General features: G+C 37.6%; 1 protein-coding gene across 1 annotated transcript in view; it reads right to left on the bottom strand.

The window, feature by feature from the left end:
- ZDHHC17 (zinc finger DHHC-type palmitoyltransferase 17) overlaps positions 1-12,750 on the bottom strand; it is a 74,204-nt gene that overhangs the window by 28,512 nt on the left and 32,942 nt on the right. The window contains exons 4-7 of the mRNA XM_048047435.2: positions 10,659-10,736; positions 9,114-9,258; positions 2,958-3,022; positions 2,044-2,206 (exon numbers count right to left, since the gene is read on the bottom strand). Coding sequence (XP_047903392.1) covers positions 2,044-2,206; positions 2,958-3,022; positions 9,114-9,258; positions 10,659-10,736 — 451 coding nt within the window. The remainder of the gene's footprint in view (positions 1-2,043; positions 2,207-2,957; positions 3,023-9,113; positions 9,259-10,658; positions 10,737-12,750) is intronic.

Below are 12,750 nucleotides of genomic sequence, written 5' to 3'. Positions count from 1 at the left end.
CTTCTCTAACATACGCTGCCTAGAGCCGATAACAAAAAGATCAACATTCGCATCTAGCATTTCATCTACTTCATACCTGGAAAAAGACAAAGGGATGTCAGCCAGTGTATTTCTTTAACTTTAACTGTCTTATTATTACTTCTGTTCATTTACATGGACTGGCTGAGAAAAGGACTTCACTAAATGCTGCTACAGAAATCTGGAAATGACTGCATTAGAGAGAAGCCTTTCATGATTCCCTTATCTAGAGAAACATGAGCCACCTAAACAGCTTTTTGCTGAAGAAAACTTTTTTTTTTTTTTTTGCTGAACAGTCAAAGGAGAAGCACAAAACTGAATTTATATCTATCTGTCTAAAGAAATCTACCAAAAATTTTATGTTTACTGTGAGCTTTTGCTGAACGTAAGATGTATCACCCAAATCAGCTATCTGTTATAAATCCAACAACAGTATGGCAAAACTACCACTGCTAGAATGATTTTGACAACTGAAGATCCTAGAAACCTGTAGGAAGGCATGCAAGAAACTTTGACTCCACTGCAGAAGGCAGGCAACAGATAATGAAATCAAGCACGTGTCTTCTGGCATGACTGGAAGGATATTATGATCCAGCAGGTTCAAAAGCCTGTTTTTCTACTGACTGCTGCTGTCTGTCAATAATGAAGGAGAGACCACGAACTGCGTTCAGGCTAGCTGATACAATTTCAGTTGGCCAAATGTACAAATTCGTATTACAGATTTCCTAAGAGTCCAGAAGAGTAGGTAAGGTGAGGACTTTCAAACTCTAGTTGCACTAATCAGTCTGTCAAGGGAAGCAAGTTATGACACACTGATTTTTTTCCCCAAAAAAATATATATATATTTTTTTTTAACCAGGTGGCACAGGGAAGAGCTTCTCAACAGTTTGCAAGTGTGAGACTAGAAGCATAATTCATCCACACAACTGACCTTACAGACTAGGACATGTATTCACATCAGTACACATCTACTGGATATAGAACCTATAAAGTTACTAGCAAAATTAGACTGCACCCTTAAAAAGACTGTTCCATGCTGTTTAAGAAAATGGATGAATAAGTTTGTTTGTTTAAAGCATATTTCTATCACTTGTGCCAAGTGAAGTAAGGCCTAGTCATCTTAATTGGTAGGCCAAATGGTGAAAGGTCAAATTATTTTAATTAGATACTAAGTATTTTATACGTGTAGATGTACAGCAGTATTTTCCAATCTATCCACCCCAACTATAACATTAGGTGAAAAATACAAATATTTGAAGAGAAATGGAGTAGTGGAAAATTCCTTTTCTAAAATTGCATTCTTCTGACACCACAGAAGAAACAACTTAGGCGATGAAGTACATCTCATTTGCTACACAGAACAGTCTGGAGTCAATGGACAAGAACACTGCAGAGCAAAGGTTCAATAAGCTCACCCTCCACCACTGAAGAATCTCTTAAAGACTCCAGGTCTACGGCATAAATTTTAGCAGCTCCATGGCTGGTCTAACACGCTACGAACGAGCCCTGTTAGTGCTGAATCTAAGTGACTTCATTAACAGGTTCTGGCAGAGTAACCAGGCAACTTGAAGTTCTGATGTGAAAAAGAGCCCATTTGCTTATTTTACTCTTAGTGATATTTTTCAGTCTCAAACTTCCTTGCTGCCACTGGGAGATGGACTGTCTTGCATCTCACTCCAACAAAAAGACAGGTACCCCAAAATTTCACTAAACGATATTCAGATTTTTTTTTTTAATCCGAATACACAGTGTTTCATTCATGCAATCTAAGTGTGCGCCCCAGCTCCAATGTATTTACACATAACCACTGTTAAATTATTTACATGGGTACTTTTGAAGGTTCAGATTTAATGGTTATGCATCACTATTAGTAAATACTGACTCCCAGGTTAAAAACCAGTGGCATGACTTTTGGTCCATCTTCATGATCTCCCCCATACCCACAAGAATCATCTGTTCTTCAGATTTATCATAGGCTCTGCTATTTCTGCCTTAAACCACTTACAATAAAAACAGACTGTTTACCTTTATATTCTGAGCATCAACATTAGCTCCAGCTTCTAACAGAAGACTAATAACTGTAGTATTTCCCGCTAGCACAGCCCAGTGCAATGCTGTGTTTTTGTGATATTTGTCTCCAAGATTAACAGAAACATTAAACGTAAGTAGTAATCGCGTTGGATCCACACTAGAAAGGAAAAGTCTTGTTAGATCTACAGAAGAACTCAAATACATTCCAACTTCTTGTTAATGAGTTCAGCTTCTATGAGCAATGTTTATCGAGTACAATATGTAACAGAAAAGGTTTTTTGCTGATGATTTTGAATGGCTCAAATTTTGTCCCACCAAAGAGCAACAACATTTCTGTTGAATTTAAAAGGAGCTTGTTCTGGGATGTCATGAAACACATTTGGTACGCAATTCTGTTTTCATTTCTTTCAAAAACTAACAGTACTAAGACAGATTTGTAAAAGCAAGCACAGGATTATTAATTTGACAGATAACCAAAGTTCTAAATACGTCAGACTTCTATTTCACATTCCAAAAGATGAAAATAAAATAGGATGATAATGTTGTTAATGGTAGGTATTTGCAGAAGCTCGCTTATGCTCCTCTCAACAAGCAAAGGAAACAGGCCTCTCCAAGCAAGAAACTAACTGAAACTGAATTGCTCTTTGGAGAACTGTCTTTTTACACCAACTTTTTCCAGTAATCTCCACAGGAAGATTTACTTAGCAATCTAAAGTTCATATTAGTGAGTACATCTGGATGCTATCTTATCTGGAATAGATCATAAATGAAGAAAGATAAAGTGGCAATTGCAAAAAGTACATTGGCTAGTTAAACCAAAGCACTTGCCAAAAATCAAAACCAATCACCATTATAAGCTAGTTAGTTAATGCCAAGACGAAGTCAAAATTGAAGTGAGTTTATATTACCTATGTGTTCTGTAAGCTGCCCACATTAGAGGTGTCATTCCATTTTGATCCATCATATCCACATCCTAAAAAAACAGAAAAAAGTTGGCAAGATAAATAAGCATGCTCAAGCTCCAAGAGATACACAGTTTGCAAATAAGAAGCAGTATTTTCTGACTAACCAAATGAGTTGGTGAAAACCTGGCAAGCTTTTAGCACATAATAAAATAGTATTTAAAAACAAAAACAGACATTAACACCACCATTGCAAAAACATAACCATTCCAGTGTATTTTGGAAACTAAGGAACAACCATGATATTTAAGACTAGTCACGTCAATTGTACTATTCACTTTCAACATAAACACATAAATAGATGGTGTAATACTGCACTCCAAAGCAAGATAAACCTAAAGTAACACATCAATATTTAATAAACTACTTTATAAATTTGCATTAAAAGCATGACTTAGCACCCTACATGGCTGAATACTAGCTGCAGCTATTTTTCCACTTACAGAGCAATTTTCCTTAGTTCACACAGGTCCAAGGGTATTTACATATTTGGATATCAACTTAATGGATGCCACAAAATTTTTATGCCAAAAAAAAAGCTATTAATGAAAACAATTAACTAGTCTATAATAAAGTGGTGACTAAACTGATGACTAAAAATTAAAAACGAAAACAAAACAAAAACACACCATTTCATTATTTTGCCTAACTGAACCTATGTTCAGTTAGCCACAGAATAACGAAGCAGCACCATCCAGGACATCTGAGTTAAGACAACTATTTAAGATCAGAAAGAAAGTATCTGTTACCTATAGGGTTTTGTTCTGCCTCGCTAACATGGAAGATGGGAATTCCTAAAAACGTTCAGAGCCAAATCAGACTCTCAGGCACATTTAGGCAAGTTCCACAGCCTGCCAACAGAAAATTACTCTAAACTAACTTAATTCAAGACCTAACAATTGTACTTAGAGGCAGTAGAGCTGTATCAATATCTCCTATGCTACTCCCCTCAGCCCTTATGTCTTGGTTTCAGCTGGGATAGAGTTAATTTTCTTCTTAGTGGCTAGTATGGTGCTGCGTTTTGGATTTAGGATGAGAATAGTGCTAACACCCCAATGTTCCAGTTGTTGCAGAGCGGTGTTTACATTAAGCCCTGGACATTTCAGCTTCTTGCTCTGCCCTGCCAGCGAGGGGACTGGGGGTGCAGCAGGGGCTGGGAGGGGACACAGCCAGGACAGCTGGCCCCAGCTGGCCAAACGGATGTCCCATACCGTATGGGGTCATGCTGAACAATTAATATGGGATGGCTGGCGGGGGTAGGTGGGATTGCTACTCCAGGACAGGCTGGGCATTGGTCAGCGGATGGTGAGCAACTGCGCTATGCATCACTTGCTTTGTACTTTCTCTTATTACTATTATCATCATCATCATTATTAATCTTCCTTTTCTGTCCTATTAAATTGTCTTTATCCCAACCCACAAGCTTTTACTTTTTTTTTCCTTCCCAATTTTTCCCCCCAACCCATGGTGGGCCGGCGGGTGAGGAAGGCAGTGAATGGCTGTGCGGTGCTTAGCAGCCTCCAGGTTAAACCACAACACCTTACTAGGAAAATTAGGTTGAAAGTGTTTCAATATCATTTGCTAGAGACACCCATGAGAGAAATCAAAAATGTAGATGATGATGCTTTCTACCTGCCCTCCATTCCCTCCAAACCTTCTCTGTTTCAGTGTCTGCCAAACACCCAGCTCCCTGGGACCCCCACCCTCTGTACTACTTCTAGCCTGACCTAAGCAGACATTTTCCAGAAAATCCAATTTAGTTCTACCAAATAATTGCTTTAAAAAGACCTCTAGATCGCAGATACGCTGACATTGTTGAATTTTTACTCCATCGTTTTACTAAAAAAAAAAATCAGAAATAAAGTGACTGATGAAGGGGGAGAGAACCATTACTTTATTGCACAGTATATTCAGAAACAAGTTACACGCACTGAGACCAGCATCCAAGCCTGCTGGCTCTAGGTACGTGTACAGACTACACCCTTTTGAGCCTCCTAGGGCCACACAATTGTTGGCACTGCCTTCAGCCGCCTGTTGCCGAGACTGGGAAGGAAATGAGAACCACAGCCTAACCTCAAGTTCGTTCATCCTTGAGAAGCATGCCTTTGATTCACAGGTCACACTGTGTGAACAACTCATTTTGAAAAATGCATGAATTACTGAGACGTGAACAATCACTCTTTCATCTTTAGATTACATACAGAAATGCAAAGCTTTGTGACCAACAACAGATGCTTGATTGCTTGGAAGGAGGTAAAAAAAAAAGAGATTCCTTTAGTGATTCCACCTGACAAATCAAAACTACACTTCACATACTACGTGACAGTTAAAAGAAGGGGAAAAAAAGAAAAGATGAGCTCCAGATTACTCCTTCCACGGATTATATAAGCAGGCTATACCTATTACTCATAATAAGCCACTAAGCTCCAGCATGGACGGAGGCAGATCCCTCTTCAAAGGAACTGTACCAAGAGACAAGGAAACTAAGATTCACTTGCATACAGTTTTATAGTCATACTAAAGATGATGTACTTGCGGATAGAAGAGACATGTCTAACAAAGCTCCCGTCAAAAATTCTTTGTTATTCTGCCAGATCATTACCACATCCACACAATAAAAGGGCACATTTCTGAAAGAAACTTATGTTGCTCTTCTGTACCAGAGGGCTGAGACAAAAAAGTAAGCCTTCAACAGCCTATACACCTCAGGAGACTGTTCCTCTGCTCTGGTGTGTACCAACAGGCATCTCAGCATTAACTTCTTGTTTAACTCTTGCTGACAGGTCAGCCTGATACTGCTCATGAACAGGCATCTATGCTATTAGAACAGGAACGTGAGCAATACAAGCACCAGATTTCACTGAGTACAGTGATGCAATGATCCAAAATTGTGCAGACTGATACCCTATTGTATGTATTTCAAGTGTGAGAACACCACCGATCATAATTGGTAAATTATTAAAATTGTTTCCTGTATAGGACAACTCTGGTTCTGCATGAGAACAACTTTGTATGCAGAAAGATGAGCCAGATTTTAATCTTACAACATGAATAGAGGATTTCACAAAAAAGCTTCTGGAGAGGCAGAAGTATAGGGGAGGAAACAGCTTCCTGCATGGAAAGGAGCTGTGGCAACTATGCTGCTGCTTGAAGCCACTTTTCAGAAGCAATCTAGCTGACGAGTTTGAATTCTGAATAGCAGCTAGAGATCACAGCAGCATTTAGGCTTACCAGGGCATGGAACAGTAGCGCTCAGACCAGTCCTGTGTTAGTTACAATACAGCCTTCTCAAAAGCACAAAAAGCATCAAAGGATGCTTTCCAGTTCGAAATGCGCTGAATTGCACAGAAAGGGACCAGGAATTTGATCATCTTCAGAAACATTGCTGGTTATTTCACAGATCACAGACCTTTGTATAAAGATTCACTATTATACTTGTGGTGAATAGGGTTCTGAATAGGGAAAAGATCTCTCTTACAGGGACTGTCAGCCAGGGAAAAGGAAACTTAGACTCTCAAAGAAACAGCATATTTAAAAGCAAACAGTAAAGAAAATTTATCAGGAAGGTGGATGTAAGAATGAAAATGTTTCCTAATTTGGGAAAGACTTGCTAGTTATTCACTGAAATAAGAGATTTGACAGGGTCCTAGCGGAACAAACTGAGTGCAGACTGACAGGCAATTTACCAAGCAAGGTAAGGCACACAACAGAAGCTACCTTGTTCTTCTGAACAAAAAAAGCTCTGTTCTGAATAATCTAGTCCAACAGAGTCTGTTTTGACAATCATGAAGAAGAAACATGACTGGCCTTACAATTCTGCAACTAATGTGCTGTAGGTTAGGTCTAGGCGGTAAATGCTTGGTTTAGTAACTTCCCTGGCCTTGTGGATCCCTTCCAACTCAGGATAACCTATGATTCTGTGCAACACAAGAGGTTCCCTCTGAACACCAAGAAGCACATCTTTAATGTCTAAGTGACGGAGCAGTGGCACAGGCTGCCCCGAGAGGCTGTGGGGTCTCCTCCTTGGAGATCTTCAAAAGCCTCCTGAACGTGGCCCTGGGCAGGCTGCTCTGGGTGGCCCTGCTTGGGCAGGGCTTGGGCCTGGTGGGCTCCAGAGGGCCCTGCCAGCCTCAGCCCTTCTGAAACTCTGTTAAACTTACTTATTTGCCATTTAGTACCCAAGTGCTACAACTGGGTTGAGAACAAAGGCAAGCCTACTCTCTGGATATAAGAGAACCTGATCTCTGTAAAGGCAAAAGAAAAAGAAAAAAAAGCTTGCAAGAAGCAGTAGAGTAAGCCCACATAGGCAAAAGCACTTAAACTTTCCAAACACAAATTATGATACTATGAAGGAGGTAAAGACCATTGTGAACAAAAAGCAGAATTAACAACCTCGTATGCACTTACTAAAGGAGAATAAAAAGCAGGATCATTTGTCTCCTATAGCTTCTACAGAAACTAAGTAGTTTCTTTAGTTGTATGTAGTACAACTAGAAAACTGTGAGTTTAGGGATTGTTATTGCAATGTTGTTGATATTACTATATTTTAAATATACAAATCAATAAATAATTTTAAATTTGAGCTTTTTGAAGTGCTTCTGAAACTTGTGAAAATAGCTCAATTCAAACTTATGGCATGGAAAGAATACTGAAATCATACTTGTTAACACTTGGGAGTTTTAATAAGAATCCTCATTAAAAAGCAATTGATAAAGATCTGTTACCAAGATAATGGGTTGGAATTTTAAATAAATCTTAAAGCAAGTTCTTTTATGTCTATGTATGTACACACGTACACACATGCAGCTTCTCTTGGACTGAAGCATTATATGCTCAGATAAATAAATAGGCCAAGCCTGTATATAAAAATCAGGGCAAGCAAACGTTCACAGGGAGGTTTCATAATCATGATAGAACATTTTAAAGACTATACCTCGTTGATGCTGTGCTTTACATGAGTTGGCACATGTAGAACATCTGCAAGATTTTTCAGATATGAGTGCATGGGGTTTTCATTTTACATAATTTGTGAGCAAAATATAAAACTTGTTCCTGATAAAAGAGCATTTCTCTCCAATCTCTATGCTCTTGAAATACAGAGATTATATATGATCAGCTTCCTCTTGTGTCTAGCTTACTCTGTCATACACTAATGTTTTACCAAACAATTTTTAGATAAAAAATAATTATTGAAAAATACATTTTTTATTGTATAGACACAGATCATTTTCTCCAGCAAATTTAGTATTTGTTCTACAATACAGTAGCAATTTGCAGCTGAACACAACTAACTTCATAGTCATATTCTACCAGACTCACTGGATTGTACCTCACTTGATACGTGATATATGCAGAATAGAATTGGCAGCAGCATTAGCAAGACTAAAGAGGAGAGTTTTAACTTTCTTTATGGTTTACAAAGTAAATCAAATTCGTGGTTCAAGCACATATTTGTGGATGAGTAAACCTACAAACTGTAATGCAGGGTCAGTAGACAAAAAGGTGAACGTACATAGTGTTTTGAGTATACATAATGAAGGATGGGACAATGAGAAAAGTAATAAATGCATGTGCTATATATACACATTTTGTAAATCTAACCGTAATAGAAGAGGCAAGAAGGTGGTTTTATTTTTTTTAAAACTTACATACGCATGCTATTTTAAAACAGCAATAAATAAAAGTTGTAGACATAGGTGTCCACAAAAAGAGAAATGACCTATGACAACTCTGTCACTGGATTCTTTACCCATGCTTGACTTTATGTTTCTATGAAGATTTCCAAAATATTTGCTATTATCATCACTGTTAATATTTAAAGATTAACTTCAGTAGAAATAAAGAATGGTAAAAGACTATCTGCTAGAATTGGCATATATTATACCAAGATATGAATTAAAGCCGAAGTACTCTGACCTCTGTTCCAGGAAATTAAGTTAACAGATGGTATATGCATCAATTAAAATACAGTAGTCTACAGTAAAATACATTGAATTATTGAGGTTTAGTCAGGCAAATATTTTGCATTTCCTGAATGATTTAATTTTCAACTCTTTTCTTATTCTGAGTAGAATCTATTTAAATATATTATTTAAAGTTTACCTGTCCCTTTGCTATCAGGTAAGCAACAATTGAAGTATGTCCAAACTGGGCAGCCAAATGAATACAGCTACATCCTTCTCCATCAATTAGCGACGGATCTGCGCCATATTTCATCAGCTGTACAACCATGGATAAGTGACCCTGTCTAAATGCAAAAGAACACAGAAAACAAACAACTGAATAACTATATGCAAAAAAAAAAATATTAAAATGTTAATATTTTAACACAACAAATGTGTTTAGAATTTAATTACACTACTGGAGCTTCTGAACTCTGACTTATATTTTGAAAATGGTGATTGTCACGATTTGATTCTGTAACCAAGTATGCACACTCATTCAACATGAGCAAGTTCTATGCAGCCAATGCACGCATCACAAGCAATTGGCTTAGGTGAGTTGTGAAGTAAAAGGCCAGTCAACAAAAAGCCCAAGTTCAGTTTGAGAATCATCTACTATGACTGATTCAAATTCATGTATGAAACCTGCTATTTTAAGAGATGTCCAGCTGGCTATGTAATCCTGTATTTTGTAGTGCATATGGTTTAACTTTCTACTATTAATAACAGCACTAAAATAAAAATAGGAAGAAAATGGAAAATGTAAGGCCTACTTTTCCTCCATGCTACACTTAAAGCTCAGATATCTATTTGGCGCAATAAACATAGGCACATCCTTCCAGTTGATAAGGTGTACAACTATGACCACAGTGTTTCTGACATGAGCTAAAAAAAAAAACTTTTGAATCTGTCAGAAGCAGCTCTGGAAAACGCTTCACAGAACAACAAATTATAGCTATGAACACCAGGAAATTTAATCAAATATTTGTGCTGTTAACATACACAAAGTAGAATGAAATCTGTAACAAGAAATATACAAGCTAAGATCTTTAAAGGAGTGTTACAAGCAAGTTGTCATCTTTAGTAAAGAAATTATCTTGATACATTATATGTTCTACAAGATAATTTTCTAAGCAACCTTTTGCAGTCTGCAGTTAAAAATGTCACTATGGACAGTGCTGCTTTCTTGTCCATTTCTAGGCAGTTGTCTGAAGAAGCAGTCACTACCAGAAGGCTGTCTTCAATTTTCCCAGCCAGTCACCATTCTCAGATGACTTTCAACATCATAAACCTGATTTTAAGTGTATGTTAAAATATCCACAGACATAGTTAGAAAGTTGCAAGGACAATGTCACACGAAATCATCCCAAGCCCCAGCTGCAGAAGCATTGCTGACCTTCAGAAGACTGACAAAACTAAGATCTCCAAAGTAAGAATAAACCAAGTTGACTACAGACTCCAATTTTATTTTACTGTTTATCCTATCATAGAAGTCTTTCTCTGCATCAGACAAAAACTGAACTAATGCTGAAAGCTCTTGTAGCTCAAACATACTACATTCATATCGTGCGTAGTTATCAATGACTGAGTTCATTCCTGCGCAGGTATTCCCATAAAATACAGCAATCACATAAAGCTTTCAGTAGCAGATACCAGGTTAAAAAAAACACCCAGGTAAAAAAAATTATAGAAGACTTTTCCTCACCTTGTTGCCCAGTGAAGTGGGGTAGAATTTAAATCTCCTCCAAGCTGATCAACGATAGCACCTTTTGATATATAGTATCTAGTACAACAAAAATAGTAGTAAGCATTATTGCTCACCGTGGTTACAAAGAAAGGACACAGCATGCTGCAAAACAGGCAATTACAGGTCAGAACTTTTGCTTTCATGTAAGCTTCCTTTTTAGAGGTCAATATTTTTTGCCTTTTTGATATGGGTAAGAAGAATAGCAACACCCCTTCCTGTGTTTTAAGCACACTGCTGTTTCCTAGCTTGGTTTCGACATAAAACAGCATAGTTGCTCTACGTATGCAGACCGTGCTACCATGTAAGTATTTGATAAAATGGATTCTTCTAAAATTTGTAGGGGTGCTTGCTAGGTTAGAAAGAATTCTGAATTCGTGGTAAAGGAAAATGCTGCTAGAAAAGTAGCATATTTAGAGAATTTTGGCAAAGATGACAAAACTACATATAATTCATCTCAGAGCATGTATCATCACTGCAACTCCCCGCTGAAATCACTGTTCCAAGAGCTCCTGCTTAAGTTATAGTTTTAGCCAAGTATTGAGATTTTACATGTTTCTCTGTTGTACTACAATATTAAATACAGGACAAAAACATTTGAGTACTTTAAAAATATTTCTAAACGATGGGCTAGAGATTATTTTTTCCTCAAGAATATTTTTAAGCAGATGGGAACAAAATAAGCAATCCACATTTAACTAAAACAATTTATATTCAGTCATTTGTACTGTTTTGGCCAACTGCTTTCCTTGCTGTTTTATTTGGTACACGAAGCTGGCAGTATTATTTTTGCTTTGTGAAAGCAAAAATTCATGTTTTTAAAAACGAGGTCTTCCCACAAGGCATAGAAATTTGGTTCTTCATTCACTACTGTAAATGCCAATGGCAAAAAGTTACAGCTAAAAGATCTTTGAAAGGTACTACCTAGGTACAGATTTCTAAGCACTTGAACATTTTGAGTACCTGTGCCTGCAGACTTTTTGCTTTCATAACACCTTTAAATACTATATGGATCCTTCTTTTCATGCCCACACAAACTGGCCTTCAAATCCTCAGCATTGAGCTTCTGGCACCTCGATTTCCTCTAAGTGTTTCAAGACAGATGGCAAGAAGGAGAACAAACATAGATTTGAAAAACATTACTCTAAGTAACTACCTTCTTCTCCTCGAGTGCTTTTCAATTCACAGAGTGAAACTTCAAAAAGAGACCACAAGTTACCTATAGAAGCAGTATCTGAAGAATGCATTTGCTAACAATGTACATGCTAAAAAACCTAATACCTAACCCTGCTCAATACAGGATAGTCCACTCCACTGCTCTCCGACACCCAGGGAACAGCAATGCAGTGTATCTCTCTGCTGAAGTTAGACGTTTGGACTTTCAAAGACAACAAGGAAGATTTTCTGAAAGTCTTGGTCCTGTGTAAGTGAAAATGCAAAGCCTGCATAAGCTAAAGGGACGGCATTTCATTGTTGTGAAGCAAAGTCTCAGCTACTAAAGAACACATTTCAAAAGACACTGAGAAGCAGATTCAGTCCATTTTAGGAAGGAGTTCCCAAAGCAATCTTGTCTAGATAAAAAGACAACACAGACATTCACAGCCAAAGCTTGGATTCATCTCACTGATGTGACAGCCATGCATGGGGAGGTGAACATTAAACAGATTGCCTTCATTCAAACACTGGTCCCTGCAGAAACGCAGAATATGTTCAGATTTTACTGAGCAGAAGCATTACTTACTGGCTAGGACATTTTATTTAGAATGACGAACTTGCAGTTTGACAACTGGGAAAATACAAGGCGTCTATCTCCTGCCAGATGGTACACTGAAATAACTTTTTATGTTTCCTTAAGGGTGTTCTAGACTAATTTGAGATTTATCACTGTATTACAGTACACATAGATGGGGAGATTTTTCTGCAAAACTAGTCCAAGAACTTGATTTCCTGGTCTAGATAAACATCTAAATAGAACAATTTTGTGCATCGTGAGAATGTTACTGAAAGGAGGAACTGAATGATCTGACTCTCCTTTAGTCATCCAGGCATCCAC

This window comes from Anser cygnoides, chromosome 1, assembly GCF_040182565.1.
Source record: "Anser cygnoides isolate HZ-2024a breed goose chromosome 1, Taihu_goose_T2T_genome, whole genome shotgun sequence".
In the NCBI taxonomy this organism is placed as follows: domain Eukaryota; kingdom Metazoa; phylum Chordata; class Aves; order Anseriformes; family Anatidae; genus Anser; species Anser cygnoides.
This window is presented reverse-complemented; position numbering and strand designations above follow the sequence as displayed.